Source organism: Rhinolophus ferrumequinum, chromosome 16 (genome assembly GCF_004115265.2).
Source record: "Rhinolophus ferrumequinum isolate MPI-CBG mRhiFer1 chromosome 16, mRhiFer1_v1.p, whole genome shotgun sequence".
Taxonomy (NCBI): Eukaryota; Metazoa; Chordata; class Mammalia; order Chiroptera; family Rhinolophidae; genus Rhinolophus; species Rhinolophus ferrumequinum.
This window is the reverse complement of record NC_046299.1, coordinates 12,187,343-12,205,023: the sequence shown is the minus strand read 5'-3', so window position 1 is coordinate 12,205,023 and position 17,681 is coordinate 12,187,343. Positions and strand designations below refer to the sequence as shown.

Here is a 17,681-nt window from a genome sequence, read left to right as displayed (position 1 = left end):
AGAGCCTACGTTCCTATAAAGGAAGACAAACATTCACACTTTAACCTGGTGGAATAGGAAGATCTCATTAAAAAGAAGAATCCTGTCTTAATAGTTGAATTAAACTAGCCTTAGATTTAAGGCTATTCTAGACCTACTATTAAAAAAAGATTTTAAAAACAAGGTTTGAACCTGATCTATAAGTTACTTAACTGCCTGCTAAATAATAGGCATCAGCATGCTTTAGGGGAAGATACCAAAAGTCAAACATTTAACAAAATAGTAAACACAGTGTCTAGTATCCAATGAAAAATCACTAGACATTTAAAGAAGCAGCAAATTATAACTCATTGCAAGGAGGAAGTTAGGTCCATAGAAACGTATCCACAGATGACAGAGATGAGGCAATTAGCAAAGAAAGACTTTAAAATTGCTCTCATAAATATTATAAATATACTCCATGGCATGAATATAATAAAGAGATCAATGTAACATATTTTAAAAATAAAAAAAGAAAAAGCATTTGGTAAGATCCAATACCTTTTTGTGATAAAAATATAAAATATAAAAGAGTTTGTTGTGGGAATAAAGGAAGGAATTCTAGGTAGAAGAAACATTATTAGCAAATATTGTGGAAGCTTGTAGCCACATAGAGATTATTATGCAGAGTCATTTTAAATATGCTTTAGTTATGAAGGATATAGTTTTCTCATTATCTCATTGGGAAATGTGTTTTGCTTAGTGATAATTACATTATTTTGAATTCTCTCTTTTGAATTCTCTCTAGTCTTAACCATCAACTAACATTCTTTTATATCTAATTGGTGCTTAGCCTAATTTTGGTCAGTTTATTAGAAACAATTCCTAGGTGGCAAAGAGAAGCTAGTTCAGGCTTAAAATTGACCACATGCTGCTTAAATTTTTACTACACAAGAAAAAGTTAGTAAGTGCTGACATATTTATGGCAAAGCCTAAATAGTTAAAATCTGGTTTTTGTTTATTTGTTTCTAGAAATGAAATCCATGGAACATGACAATGGCCAGTTAAATGAACTTCAGAAACAAAAGAGTGAATTAATGCAAGAATTATTTACTCTGCAGAGAAAAATTAAAGGTATGACCTTTATGTGTTAGTGTATTTTTTTGATGAGTATATTTATATACACATGATAGGGTCATATTCTTTCAAAATGCATCCGCCTATTGGGATATAATGCTATTATTGGTGTAAAAACAGAATAGGTCAAACAATGAATTGATCAGTGTTAGATCTGATTCTTTTAATGTCCCAAATTTTGTTAAGATTTTTTGTGTGCCTTTAATCAGTGTATTAAAGTAGAAAAATAAAAATCATTAGTACGTAGATTTTACATGAAGCACCAAAAATTAGAAGATTGTTCTTACGAATGAATACAGACAACCTTTATGTTTTATTTTTAAACGATTGTAAGAATTTTGTTAATTGTTTAGTTTTAGAGGATAAAAAGAATGCAGCCGTTTGTACTACCAAATACCTCGAGGCAGAAAAAATAAAAATCAATGAAAAGCCTCAAAATGATGCTGAATGCTTAAGGTAAGAATTGCCCATTATAATTTGGTATAAAATCTGGTAATTTTTCAAGTTGTCAAATAGATTTCAGCATAAAGCTAAATGCATACATTTTTTTAAGTTCTAGATGATACTTCCTTCTGTCTGTATTCTGAAGCATGCTAATAAGCAAACACTTCACTGTCTAGAAAGCGTTGCACATAAATTTCATGATCCATTGGGTTGATAATACTGAAGTCAATTTTTTCTTATACCTGGTAGATTTAGTGTTATTCACATCCAAATAGATTAAGAAAAAGCATTGGTCCCACAACTCTTCTTTCTGTTATTCCTAACTTTTCTTTTGGAAATGATTTTAATCTTTCTAGATTTCAGGGGGGAATAATCACAATCTGATATTTTGTTTGAAATTTGTTATTCTGGTTTTGTGCCTAAAGAATGAAAATATATTTTCTGTATGGAATATTCAGATGCTTTTTATGTATTTGGATAATGAAAGAATGGCTTATGTTTAAAATGACAAGGTCATATACACAAGGAGGAAATAAACAATTTATTAATTTGACTATTATTTATTAACAATTCAGTGTTCTATTTGCAGGCTTAATTTTAAAGAAGTTTCTTTACTTGTAGGCTTAATACAACAAAAGAAACCTCATTCCTGAATCTCTGAAGAAGCAAATGAAGCCTTCTTCCACCTAACTCATATAGGAAATATGTCCACTAGAGCTGAACAGATTCCTCATGTTAGTAATGTATTGCCTTAGGCCATCATTTTAGTAGATTGTGAGAAAATATTTGCAATAAGTTTTATAAGCATGAAATATAAATCTCTTGGATGATATGTGTGATACAGAATTAGTTTCCATAATGAAACTCTGCTCATTAATTTTTTTTACACTTTTAAAAATGGTAATGCCCACTGGTATCATTATAGTTAGTAGTGTAAGGGCTTCCAATAGGAACATCCAGTTTTGTGGGTTTATCACTCAGTCATAAAAATTTGCCCTGGGTTAAAATTAAACACAGAGTCTGTTAGTGCTTTTTCCTTCACTGATGGTGATGGAGGAAATTTGGATAGAAAGGAACGTCAGTCCATATACCTAGTCCATTCTTTAGATTTTAGCAATTATTAAATGAAATGCCAATATCTATCGATTCCCACTCTAAATTCTTTGATGTATGTAGCTTAGTTTCCCCACTTAGTTCTATAAAAGTTATTTGAAGTGTGAAGAACAGAGTCAAAGTACTGTGTGTAAAAATTTTAAAAGAGGGCCATCAGTCTCTTAAATTTTTTTTTAACAATTTATTGGGGTGGCATTGGTTAGTAAAATTATATAGGTTTCAAGTGTACAATTCTAAAATATACCATCTATATATTGCATTGTGTGCTCACCACCCAGTCAGTTCTCCTTCCATCATCATATAGATGGTGTACTTACCCTCTTCTACCACCTCCCTCCCTCCCTTACCCTCTGGTAACCACTAAACTGTTGTCTGTGTCTATGAGTTTTTGTTTCTTTGTTTTGTTTGTTTGTTGCTTTGTTTTATATCCCACATATGAGTGAAGTCATATGGTTCTCGACTTTTCTGTCTGACTTATTTTGCTTACATAATAATCTCAAGATCCATCCATGTTGTTGCAAATGGCAGTGTTTCATCTTTTCTGATGACTGAGTAATATTCCATTGTGTATATGTACCATATCTTCTTTATCCAATCATCTATCGAAGAACACTTTGGTTTTCATATCTTGGCCACTGTGAATAATGCTGACTCTCATACACTGTTGGTGAGAGTATACATTGGTATAGCTACTATGGGAAACAATATGGAGGTTCCTCAAAAAATTAAAAATAGAAATTACCATATGACCCAGAAATCCCTTTTCTGAGTATCTAGCCAAAGAATCTGAAAACAATAAATTTATCTGTAGAGATATATGTACCTTTATGTCCATCTGTCTTATAATTAGTGCAATAACAAGAAGCTAGTGATGGCAAGAAACAATATGACATTATTCAAGTTTATCATGAATGGCAAAATTAAATTGGTTTTGTCCCTAAATTTTTGAATAGTCTGTTTCATCTGTGTGTTCAAATATATACTGAATTCTGTGACAGTTGCCTTTTTCTTAATTTTTCCGGTTTAGTTGCTACTAGTATGGGTGCTATTTTTACTGGAGGGTTTCTCAACTGTGGCACTGCTGACATTTGGAGCCAGGTTATTCTTTGTGGTGGGGAGCTATCCTATGCAAAACGTTTAGCAGCATCCCTGGCCTTTACCATCTAGATGCCAGTAGCACTTCTCACCCTCCGATCTGTGACAACCAGAAATGGCCCCTGGGAACGGGGCATGTGGGAAAAATCGTCCCCAGTTGACAACCAGCTTTATTTTAAGGTTATTATAATTATACTTTCATTAAACTTTAGTAAGAAAGCAATTACAAAAAATTAATATTAGTTCATATCTATGAGCTTAATTATTTCTACATTTAGTAATTAGAAGATTTTGATACATATTTTATTTGTATTACTGAATTCTTTTATAATTAGTATGTTGTTTTTTTTAAGTTAATTTGCCACGTTCAGGTTATTTGTTGAACTCTATTTTGATACCATCCATTAAAGTAGAGAACACTACTTTACATTCATAATGATTTAATGATCTCTTCTTTAGGTAATCTGTCCTTATTTATAAATACCAAAATGTCTGTTTATTTAAAAGATTCTATATTGAACAGTATGGGATTATTAATTAACACATGTTAAGGCAACTAACTTGTAGAATTTTGCTATGATTAACACCTAACCCAGGGGTTGGATTAATTCCTAAGAAGCTTCCGAAGGCCTGTAAAACCATGACTGAGCTAATTTTTTCATATGGTGTAAGGAGGCCAGAAATGATAAAGCTCAGAGTCTTAAGAACAAGTAAACATAGAGGTTAAGTTTACAAATCCTTTGAATCCCAGCTCTGCTGTTTACTAGGTTAGTGACTTTGGAAAAGCAATTTAACTTGGCTATGCCTCAGCCTCTACATCTATAAAATGAAGTTAGTAACAGCACCCACTCACAAGATTACAGTAAAAAATAAATTACTTAATTCATATAAATCCCTTAGAACACTGCTTAGCACACAGTCAATGCTCTATAATTACTAGATATAATTATATAATTATGATTTTATTTTTATTTCATACTGTCCATGAGGATTTCACACTTTTCAAGCTTCTTTCTCATTTTTTCTTCAGCTTGTCCTTTAAATGGAGAGGCTTCCTAAAGGTTAATCATTGATTGTCTTCTTACTTTGTACTCTCTGTGGGTGATCTCATCTGGTCTAATGGTTTTAGTTATCATCTATAGATAATTTCCAATTTTTGTCCCTAACCCCTCTTTCCTAAACTCCAGTCCTAAATTCCCAACAGTCTAATATAAACGTAGAAATAGAATGAAGGTGATGCTGCTCTGATTAAGAAACAAACAAAATCAAAACCAAAAATTGTCAGACGTCAGAGTGTCTTTATAATCTGCCTGTCCTTTATCTCCTTGCATTTTTATCACATGCCTTATGCTACTAATACATCGGAATGCTATTTGTGGAATTCCAAATATGCAGCAGGCCATCACACCTCTGTATTTTTCTCCATCAGAAAAATCCAACTTACTTGTCAAGGGCCACCTCACATATCATCTTTTCTGAGTATTGCTCAAATCCAAAATGTAGTAGGCATTTTTGACATGGTCACAAATCACACCATTTCACCCTACCCAATCTATCATCAAGTTTTGTTGCTTTTATCTTCAAAATATTTCTTGAATCCTTCAATTGTCTGTCGCCATTGCCAATAACATCCTAGTTCTAGCCACCACCCTCTCACCTGGATCACAGTAACAATCTCTCTTCTACTTGACACTCATTCACTCTTGTACCCTACAATCCATTGTATACAAACCGTCATCCGTCATCCCTCTTACTAAAATCGTTCAGTGGCTTCATAATGTATGTCATCAAACCTGAAGTCCTTTGTGTAGCTTTCATGACTTGCCACAATATGGCCTCTGACCACATCCCTGATGTTATTTTCAATCATGATGCCCATCTCACACTGCTCCCTCAAGCACTCTAAAATTTCTTCCACCTAAGCACCTTTGTCCACGCCTCTCCTTCTCCTTCTCCTGCCTCCCTGGTGGGTCATACCCATCCTTTAGGTCTCAGTTGAAATGTTTTCTTAGAGAAGCCCTTCCTTACCCTGTGATCTAGATTGTGTAACCTCTGTTATTTTTTCTAACAGCGCCCTATTTTTTCTTTTATAGCACAGATTCCATTTTGCAATTACATATTTATTTGCTTTATTTCCACCGTGTGCTCAGTAAGAGGAGGAATCTTGTCTACTTTGTTTACCATTGTATGCTAATGGTCTCATACTTTGGTACAGAGCTTGGAATATAGTAGGCATTGAAGAAATAAATGGAGAAATAAACAAATGTACTAAATTATGAAAGCTTTCTTCTACTGTTCCTTTCTCTGTGGTATTAAAGAATATGCTTATAATTCTGTTATTAATCATACTCTATGATAGTTATATGTATCTGTCTGTCCCACTGGACTGGGAACTCCCTCCACTTCATGTTCATTTTTCAATCAGTCTCTGCATCTAGCACAGTCAGGGGCTAATAGTGTTCCAAATATTTATTCCACTCATTGAGAGTCTACATGTAATTTTATTTTCACTACAAAGAAGTTAGAAGTTCATTACATATTTTCAATGTTATTTGCAAAAACATAGTATATTCTAACCACTGGGATAGACTGATGGGATTTTTTCTACGGATTTTTTCTTCCATGTAGAAAACGCTTGACTGGTTTAACTCTCCTAGCTTCCCCCTCCCCCCAGCACCTCCCCTTTCTTGTTCAAGGTTAGGAGGAGTGACTCAATCTGGTCAGTTTGGAAGGGTAAACTGGAACCCAGCCCCTTCCTTTCCCCTATCTCTTTGGAGCTGGCTTGCCTGAGAGAGCACATGTTGCACTCTGTTCCTCTATTCCTTGAGCTTTAGAGTAGTAGGACTCCATGAGAGAAAGCTTGTGGCATCCAATTCTACCTTTAATGGTGTCAGTTAGGTTAGTCTACTTCTGGGGTTCCATATTAGTGAGTCCTTTCCTTGTAGATATAATCCACATTCACCAGTATCTGCTATATCTGTAGTAATTGTGACATTTTAGCCTCCTTCCTGCCTTCCTTATTTCTCTTTTGGGCAGAATTCAGACAGGAAAGAAGAATGTTATATACTGGACTCCCAACATCTATCATTTTTATTATTATCTAATACCAAGGTCACTAAAATGCAGTCCTAGAGCATGACTTTTCATTTACTCCAAATAGTAATTAAGCATACCTTAGGACAACTTGAAACAATTCAGGCATTTTCCTTACCCACAAAACTTTCTAGAATGGTTTTACTTTTTTTTTTTTATATACCCATTATTGGTGCTTGTTTAATGCAGCAGGAAGTTTATTTCAGAAATGAAACTGCAGAGTCAACAGCATGGGAATTTTCCTTCTGAACATTTGAAGATAGTATGGTTTTGTGAAGAGCACTATTTCCAATGGAAACTGCTTAAAAGTTAATATAACTTTAGAGTGCTACTGAGACACTCTAAATGAATTATATGAAGTAGTAAGTCAATGCCGATGCCTCTTCAGTGAAAAAGTCATCCAGCTAAGTTGGTCATTGATGGTCCTTAGATTTATAAGAAGGCATAAACACATGATGGTATTCAATATTTTCAACCTCTCTAAAAGATAGAGATAAAAATGTATATTTACACATGTACATATTTTTTATTTTACCAAATATGTGTAGATATTTTTAAATTATGAGTAGGCTATGTTGATTGAATAAAAAATTCATACACTGCAGAAATGTAAAACATCAAAGTCTCTCTCGTTGCCTCACTTTAGAAACCCTCAGTGTAACCATTGTTAAAAGTTTCACATATATCCTTCCAGAATTTATGCATGTGTGCGTGTGTGTGTGTGTGTCTGTGTGTGTAGAAAAGAAATGAGATCACATCACTACTGGTCTGTAATTTGCCTTATTACGTAGCAAAATATTATAGACATTTCCCGTGTTACTTTGTACTGATTAACTTCATTCTTTTTAATACCAATGTATAGAGATACCATATTTACGTTACCTTTCTCCCATTGATAGATGTACAAGAGTTTCTAAATAGTCATAATTAGAAACATTTTAATGAATGTACCCTTAAATACTGGTGGGAGTGTTTCTGTAACATTATTTAGAATAAGCATCATTTACTAGAGTAGTAGGAATTGTTGTCCAAGCTACACTGAGAAAAAAACGCACATTTATTTTGTAGTATCTGTGTTATCAACACGAATGAACTCAAAGTAGACAAGTGTAACAAGATCTCAGTTTTAAAATTTCTGGAAAACACTAGTCAAAATAATTATATATCTGTAACTAATCCATCTCTCTTTTTTTAACATTTATAAAATATGAAAATATACTAATTCTAGGGTAATTCTAAGTTATGTATTTTGTTGAATACTTCTGTTGATTGCATCTTTTCTGGTAAAACTTCATCATTTATTCACTAACAGAAGTGTCTCTACAGCATTGATTGTGTAGCCTTCAAGCAAATAGAGATCCCGTTTTGTGAATTCTTGGCACATGCTATAGTTATTAAAGCTTCAAAGTAAATACAAGGGAAATTTGGATGGTAGAATCAGTTGATTATTTTAAAAGTTGTATTCTGACATAAATGTGCCTAATTGTAAATATACCAAAACTTTGAAATAATTTTGTTTATTATATGAGCCATACATAATACTAAAGTAATCATTTTCAAAATTCCTTGGTATCTTTGATACTACAATAAAAATTTTTTAGTTTTTTATATGTTACCTTTTTATTAGGTTGGTGCAAAAGTAATTGCGGTTTTTGCAGTTATTTTTAACCTTTCAAACTGCAGTTTCTTTTGCGCCAAACTAATAAACAACCCCTTTTGGTATGGGAATGGGGAAGACGATAGAAAATGTGTGGTAAAAGAAGATGCCTAATCCAACCAACCCAGGATTTGAGGTAACAAAGATGATAGCAGGACCCATCTTTTACCTTCTTCTCAGCAGATCTCTGGTTCAGCCTTATAGACCTGTGAAGGTTCGTATCTGTCTGCTGGTGGCCTGGACTGAGGGAATAATTAGAAAATTGAAATTCTGCTTTCATATATTCAACTTTCAAAACTACTTTTAGAAATAAATTGTATATGAAAGGGGATGCCCTATTTGTCTTTAAAAATAGTGTTTTGTGTTTAAATGGCACTAAAATAATTTTCATATTAATTAATATAGAGAAATAATAAGAAAGTCAAACCATGGAAAAACTAGTGCAAATAGAAAAGAGGACTTATTAAACGTCTGGTGTGATTAAGGAAACCAAAAAGGATAAGATTAACAGACTTACCGTGAAGATAGTTCCATGTGTCAGAAAAGGCATCAACTTAGAATGATAAAGTGGGAGAAATTTATAATAATTATGACAAACGGGATAACAGTTTATCAAATATTCAACTGATAAAAAAATCATAAGAAAACATTAAAATCAATAGTTTTTCATTCATGTATGTATCCACCAAACATGCATTAAACACCTACTTTGTACCATACACGTTACTGGGGGATACCAAGATGAGTAAGACAAGATAATTCAGTTAAACTGTTTATCAATAAATGTAAATTAAAACCTCTGGATATTATTTTTATATCAAAATTTGAAAGACATTTTCAAATGACCGTAATCAAAATTGGCACGAGTGTGGTACAGAGATAATGTATACACTGTTATGGCAGTATATCTTGCATATGTTTAGAATGCAATTTGAAGGCTATAAATTACTGTAAGCATCTTTAAAAGGTTTATGCCATTTGACCCAATAACTCCACTTAGCAGTTCTCTCCTAAGGAAAGTAATTCCAAGTACAGAAGAAATTTTATGCACGAAAGTGTTCATAGAAATGTTATTTATGGTAGAACAAAAAAGGAACAACTTAAATGCTGTACCAGAAAGGAATGATTAAGTTAACTGTGGTGTAACCACTTAGACTGCCGCATATTTATCTTAAATTTGATAAGCATTAAGCAAAAGAAAAATACATAATCACTAGTCTATGGAAACAAGAACATGATGAAATATGCCTAAATTTTAATAGCAGTTGAGGTTGTATACTAGAACTTTGGTTGAAATTTTTCCTTCTTTTTACTTAAATAGTGCTTGTGTACAGTTCTGTTGCTAAAAAGGTATTCTTTAGATTAAGGCTTTTCTATGACACTTAGAGGTAACTGAAAAAAAAAAGGAATGATACAGCAAATCAAAAATACATGGAACATAGGCTTTGCTAAACTATTAATAGCAATATTGGCCCATTCTTGTCATGAGTTGATGGTTCAGAGAAAGGTGACAATAACCAGTGCAAACTGCCCTTAGTTAATGCGCAGTAAGTGAAGGAAGTTCTTGACTCCTGTAGGCGGTCGGTCTGTGTCCCGAAGCATGAAATCTGCTTACCGTTGTACAGCTGCGACTCCTGCAAATGTATTCATATTCATACCATTATCATCTAGCCTCTCTGAAAGCTAGCAACAGCAATCTTTAAGTGCCGATCTAAATTCTACAGCTTGATTACATGCTGAATAGTGAACTACTTCCTATAATTTGCTCTAAATGCCCTCCTTAATTTCCGTAGTCTCTCATTCTTATTGTTAGCTAACTAAAGGCGAAAGTGGTCACCACCCATTTCTGAAGGACATGAAAGATCTTACAGAACCTGCCCATTTGAACTGAAGGGGAGGAGAGCAAATATTGATGGGTACGGTGGGAGGAAAGATCCCTACCGTTTTATTTGAAAAGATAAATATATTAAAAGGAAGCCTTAAGTAGATTGTATAGCAGCATCTGTGGTACATTGTAGCTCTGCATTTAACCTTCCACTTACTCTTTAAAAATATTTATTACAGGGGGTTTTATGCTTGTGTAAACATCTAATGCTCAAAATTAATAACTTGTTCTGTCTTTCCTATTTGAGCATTCCTTCAGAATTCCTATTTACCATTAAATTCCTCAAAGTTCAAACCACAATGAACTTCATATATATAGGGTATTGTTTCCTCATCCATCCCTGTAACTATTATGTTTTTATTCTGCAACTATATGTAAGTTGTAAAGTAAAATATAATGAGGACCTGTGAACTAAACTAGAACATTACCAATAACTCACATTAGCTGTGGGCTCCTTCTTTATCCCACACACCCTCCCTTACCCCAGATGTAACTGCTGTCCTACAGTGTTATTATGTTTCGTGCGTGCGTGCGTGTGTGTGTGTGTGTGTGTGTGTGTGTGTGTGTTGTACTATCTTTATCAAGTTTAGGTATATACTTGCTTCAGAAAAGAAGTTGACTTTTCCTTATTTTTATACTTTGGAGCAATGTATGTAGTATTGGGATTATTTGGTTTCTAAAAGTGATTTTGCTTTTTATTGATAGTATAGTTCTTTGGGTGAGAAATAGAACTTGAAAGTGCTACAACCTTTAAAGACAAGGAAAAAGCAAGAGATGGAAATTAAGGGCCCTGGATAAACTAAAGAAAGTCATATAATCAAAAACACAGCACCCTTTTCCTCCCCCAAAGTAAAAAGCCATTGATTTAAAAAAAAAAACAAACAAACAAAAAAAAACTTCCTCTGATTCTACAAAAGCCAGTATTCTCCACCCTGAGGCCTCAGACGTGTTCTCAGTGTTTTCCCACGTAGGATGGGACTTGCTCTTTCTGAGGATCTCCCCATGACCTCCCTTTCCTTTCTCTTCCCATCCATCTAATTGCTGCTTCACTCTTCGTGTTGGTGTGGTTCTTCTGGATTTAGATGTTTATTTCCCTACTTACGTGTAACTTCAAGTTTGTCATATCCTCTGTTTCTTAGTTAGCTTGTCAGTATGGTTTATAGGTGGCATTATTTTGTTTTCCTATTAAGCAATTGTTTTTATTTAGGTGGTTGTCAGTATTCTATAGGAACCTGGATTCCTGTCATTGTCTTTTTTTAAAGATAGGCTTATTGAAGTATAAGTTACATGCAACAAAGTTCACCTTTTTTAATATACAGTTTTGGCAAACACATTCAGTTACCATATTTCCCCCAAAATAAGACCGGGTCTTATATTAATTTTTGCTCCAAAAGATGCATTAGGGCGTATTTTCAGGGGATCTCTTATTTTTTCATGTACAGCAATCTACTTTTATTCAAATACAGTTATGCCATCTTCTGGAACATCATCATAATGTGTTAAATGCGTCCACCTGGCTGATGATCTTAACTGGAGCTTATTTTTGTGGTAGGTCTTGTTTTCAGGGAAACACGGTATGTAACTACCACCACAATCAAAACAATACTTCCATCCACCCAAAAAGTTCCTGGTTTCCCATTTATAATCGAAATTCACAACCTACTCCCAGCCTCTGATCTATTTTCTTTTCCTAGTTTTGCCTTTTCCTATATGTCATATAAATGGAATAATATTCTATGTAGCCTCTGGTCTCACTTCTTTTATTTAGCATAATGCATTTGAGATTTAGCCATACTGTTCTAACATTCATAAAGCCTGGTGATGCTCCACTTGGCAGGAAGGAGTTTGTAACCGCAACACACAGCTCTTGACTAACAGCCATAGAGCAGCCAGTCCTGGGGTCCTGCCCCAGCTTCCTGGCTGTGAAATAGATGGGGGAGTCTTTCTGGGGGCAGAGGGCGCTTGGGGAGGGGATAGGGAGGGGGTCCGTAAGCTCGCCAGCCCCTGCCTTATTCTCTTAGCTTCATAATTGGAACTTTGACCTGATCTAAAATGGACTTTGTAGCAACCAGGGGAGCATCAGCGGGTCAGGCATAGAATTTTACAAAAATAACGAAGTGCTTTGAAGCACAGATAGAAGAAGCTCAGAGAACTCCCAGCATCAATTTTTAAAACAGCAAACATCTTCATACATAATATTCAAACATCTGAAAAACACAGATAAAGAGAAAATCATGAAGGAAGGCAGAAAAAGAAAAGACATAAAGACACATTACATACAAAGGATGAAGATAAGAATTGCAGTAGACTTCTTATCAGAAATCATGCAGAACAGAAGACAAAGGAATGACATCTTTAAAGATTGAAAGAGCTGTCAACTGAGAAATATCAATGAAAATATACTTCATAAATGAAAGCAAATTAAGATATTTTTAATACACATGAGTGTATAGAATTCCTTGAGAACAGACTACATTACAAAAAAGGCTATAATAAGTTTTTCAGGAAGAATAAGATACCAGATAGGAATGTGGAACTACACCAAGAAATAAAAGCTCCAGAAATGATGAAAATGGAGGTAAATATAAAAGCCTTTTTTATTTTTAATTGCTCTGAAAGATAAATGACTAAAGCAAAAATACTAGCAATATATTTTATGTTTATAGTAAATGTAAAAGAAAAATATATGATGACAATGAGAACAAAAAATAGCAGGGAGTAATTAGAAACATACTGTAAGTACAGTTGTATAATATTATTTGAGAGTGTACAGTAGTAAATTGAAGATGTATATTGTAAACCTAGTGCAAGCATTACAAAAATATTTTAAAATATGTATAAAAATAGATCAATAGGAGTAGATAAAATAGTCATAAAAAAAATCAATCCAAAAGCAGGCAGTAAGAGAGGAAAACAGGGACAAAGAACAGATGGAACAAATAGAAAACAATTAGCAAAATTTTTAATCCAGTCAAATAAATAATTATATTAATTATAAATGGCCTAAACACACCAACCGGAAGACAGAGATTATCATAGTAGGTGATAGAGTAAGATACAACAATACAGTTTTTACAAGAAACTCACTTTAAAAATAAAAAAAAATAGGTTAAAAGTAAAAGGATGGAAAATGATATTCTATGCCAGCAATGTCTGAGAATTCTAGTTTTTTCCTCTTTGTCAGCACTTGGCATTGCCTGTTTTTCATTTTAGCTATTCTGGTGGGTATGTAATGGCATTACATTGTGCTTTTCTTTTGTATTTTCTTGATGACTAATGAAGTTGAGCACCTTTTCATATTTTTGTTAGCCTTTTGGTATCTTCTTTTGTGAATAATCTGGTGAGAGAGAGAGAGAGTGTGTGTGTGTGTGTGTGTGTGTGTGTGTGTGTGTGTGTTTTCATTTTTTATTGTGTTGTCTTTTTCTTATTGACTTGTAGTTTTTCATATATTATAGTTATAATCTATTGTTTATTGTCTCTGCTGGCTTTTACTTATAGTGGCTTTCCTTCTTGGGTACTTGGTAATTTTTGTAAGCTCATTGTTTGCTCTTAATCTGTGGGATGCCTATAACCTAAATAATGTTAAACTTTCCTTCAGAGAGGATTTTCTTTTGCTTCTGCTAGTATACAGGGAATTCCACTGGCCTAGGATCCCTTCAGCCTGCACTTAACGGTCAGGGCTCAGCAAAGGTTCAAGTTGATCTATATTTTTCCCCTTGGGGCTGGAAAAATTGCTTGGGTTTGTAAGAGCAATATTGCTCTTAGTATTGTCTGCTCTCAAGGCAGCACCACCGTCCTAGCTGCCCAGTCTCAAGCCCTACCTCTCCACCTCTCCAACCACAGCTCATGGCTTTTGCTGATGTTTTTTTTTTTTAGAAGGAATGTTAGTCATAATGCTGGTAATGGAAGACTGCTTCTCGACTGTTTTCCACCTTAAATATGGGCATAAAATAATTTTTGAAAAAGAAGTAATTTCAGGTATTCAAAGGATTAAAGACTTAATTGAGGAAAAGAAATAGTGATATTACTTACTCTCATTAAAATGTATTTTAATGATATATGTGTATTATAAAGTTAATGTTTAATTTTAGAGCAAGAAATTGCAAAGGTCATTTTTTTTTTCTGTACTTAAAATTCTCAGGTGAAGTTCAGAGAGGCTAAATGATTTAGCCAGTTATTCAGCTTGTTAATGGCCAGAACTAAAATAGAGGTCTTCAGACTATAGTTTCTCCCACTAAACCACGTTGCTCTTTTAATTACCCTAAAATTATTAAGTGTCTATTATTATTCAATCTACCTTATTTTATTTGTGGCAGTATTTTTTTCCAAAATTTTATGTATTCTTACAGAATTACAGAGAATTAAAATTTCTTTCCACACTCTTCAGTGTTAACTAAAGTCTGATGCAAACCTGCCACCATGCGTGTAATAAAAAGTTATTGTAAAAGTTTATTGCTGAACTAATAGGGTGAATTTTTTATTTAAAACAGACTTAAAAAAGAATTAGAACTTTATAAGGAGGATGACATGCAAAGTGTTTATGAAGCTCTCCAAACAGAAATAGAATTTTTGGAGTTGGTAAGCCATTATTGATCATTTTTAACTTTTGATTACCATGATTTACCTACTGGTAAGAATGATTTTGCTGGTATACATGTCATTGAACCAGTGTTTTGCCATTCACATGGATTTGTGCTAGGTATAAAAAGCAAAGCAGCTACAAGAACAAAATTAAGGTCAGGATATAAAGCTCTAAAGTATTTTGAGTTCCTGGAGAGCTAGGTGCTATATAAAGCAATTTATATTCAAAGAGAATATGTATAATTTCAAACTAAGTTAAAACAAAATTCAAACCTGACCTCACAACATTCCCTTGACTGAAACTGTTATTAGAGGATTAATGCACTAAAGAAATTTAACTGTCATAATGCTAAAAGCTTTTTGTTTTTGATAAGCATAAATTATACTTTTATTATATTTGATCCTAAAACTTCCTTATTACAGATTTTTATGATCTCAAGAACTTTGGATTCAATTATTGGAAACTTATTTTCAGAGTGTGTGGGAGGACTTTAAATTGCTTTTAACCTCTTGCTTTGGTTGTTTATAATGTGAACACATTATTTACCATGCTCTATTTTAATTGGAGACGTGTATAGCTAGCTTTAAAGTATGTTAAAATATAATTTTAATTTAATATGTTACATTTTGTTTCATGTTTATTTTCTGTAAACATTTTCTTGTTTAAAAATGTTCCCGTGCATTGTTAGGATTTATATTTTTTATAAAAACTTTCAAAAATAAAATTTAGAAATGCCCAGAGTGATTGTTGTGTTAAATTTACATAAGTTCTATGTAATTCCTTTATTAAGAATTTCATTTTCCTTATGAATAATTATATTTTCTTTTCAGACCTTGGCACAGAAAGATCTTCAGGAAAACAAATAACTTGTAGAGAATTGATCAGCTATCTGAGATTTGATCAAGACATCTTCAGATCAGTTCTTTATGGTAGATACATGAATGATTGATACCCATGACGATATATTCTTGTGGAAAATGTGAAGTCCAGAATGTTCAAAGTTGTTGATATCTAGAATTGGTTCATTAGCACTTTAAAAAAATAATTTTTTGTCATGTTACTTGCTGGAACTTGAAGAGTTCTTGTGTGGTTTGATTTTGTTTCTAAGGGAAAGAAAAAGAGTAGATATTGTGTTCTCAGGCTTCTCATATCCCCTGGACCCTTAAGCTGATCTGTCCTTTCTGATGTCGTTCATTCTTTGTTGCAGCTTACCTGGAGTCCAATCAAACATGTAGGAAGAAACGCTCAGATTATTGACCCAATTTTGTCAGTGCCATTTTCACCAACAAGGTTCTTACTTTCATTTTGATCTTTCTCTTATTATAAGATGTCTGTTGATAGAGGTCTTCTGAGGTCTTTCATCTGCAAAAGCCAGTTTTCTCCACTTTTCTCTAGATGTGTCTATGGAGTTAAGTCTGGGGCACTTGAGCTTTTTCTAGCAGTTTGTGCCTGCCAGTTTTCTTCCCAATGCCAGTTTTGGTTAGAATGAAATAAGTCATCCACTTGGGGAGGTATGTAATCTCCTTTCAGCCATCAGGATTCATTTTTGCTGGTGGCCTGAAACATTGCAACTGAAAACAGTGTACTTATATTTGGGTCAAACTTGGTATTGCCATCAAACTTCTAACATCACATGTCTTTCTGCTGTTAGCAATCCTGACTAGGAAGCAAGATATATTTTCACTAGTTTCTAAAAAAAAGTGTATTAAAACTGCATTAAGGCCTTCAATTATAATAGGTGAGGGAGTGGAACAAAACTTATTTGGGCATATATTTCAAAGTACTAAGTGCAAATGTGAGAATCATGTTTTCTTTTGTGGTTGTATTGAATTAGTTTAACATCTAATGTGAGATGTTACGGATGCCTTATATTTACTGATGTTAATATCCTATACTTAGGTTTAGTTTCCAAGCAAGTCTTATGGCATAGCTTTTTTGTATATGTTGTTTACACCCTTGTTTCTTAAAAATTAGCAAAGTCCTTTGAGATGTGTAGCGGTTACCATCTGTTTAAATAATTTGCATTTTCAGAAGTAGTTTCTATTTTGATTCTTTAAATATTTAATAGTAAATTATTTTTGCTTAAAAAGAAAAAAAATGAAAGCTACCAGGGAATTGCAATCTATTTTATATGCAAATATAGAGTGGGAAATAGTTATTAGGATTAGCCATGATTTTAGTTCTTATTTTAATCCGTTTATTTACCCACATTCTAGTTCTAAGTCTTGTGAATATCTGTTATTAAATGTATATCACGTTATTAATATGTAGATTGAATTTACACATAAAGCCTTTTTCACTTAACAGTAATTTTTGTTTATTATTGGTTTTGTAGCTAAAATATTAATGTGAACTAGAGATCTGCCTCCTATTTGCATACCTAACACAATGTCATGTATGCAGAATAAACTCTTACTGATAAACTGTCTTTTCATGTGTGTGTATCATACAGAATCTCTAGGTTAAATATTCAGTAATGGAATCAGGATTCATTTGAATTCAGTTTGTGAAAAAACAGGACATTCAGTATTTTCATTATTTCAAAATGCTTAAAATGCATATTTTAAGATTTGAACTAATTTTCAAACAATCGAATGATTATTTTAGCACTGCATGGCAGAGTAATACAAAGCACTACTCATGTGATACCAATCAAAGTAACCGGGACTGTTAGAGTCAATGTAATCAAAGGAACAAGTTCATCGAACAAAGGAAAT

General features: G+C 33.3%; 1 protein-coding gene across 1 annotated transcript in view; it reads left to right on the top strand.

Annotated features, from left to right (window-relative positions):
* The window catches only part of CCDC172 (coiled-coil domain containing 172), a 47,121-nt gene extending 30,799 nt beyond the window's left edge, over window positions 1–16,322 (top strand). Inside the window, exons 5-8 of the mRNA XM_033130983.1 lie at window positions 991–1,092; window positions 1,449–1,551; window positions 14,873–14,960; window positions 15,795–16,322. Coding sequence (XP_032986874.1) covers window positions 991–1,092; window positions 1,449–1,551; window positions 14,873–14,960; window positions 15,795–15,830 — 329 coding nt within the window. The 3' untranslated portion in view covers window positions 15,831–16,322. The remainder of the gene's footprint in view (window positions 1–990; window positions 1,093–1,448; window positions 1,552–14,872; window positions 14,961–15,794) is intronic.
* Window positions 16,323–17,681: the final 1,359 nt, after the last annotated feature.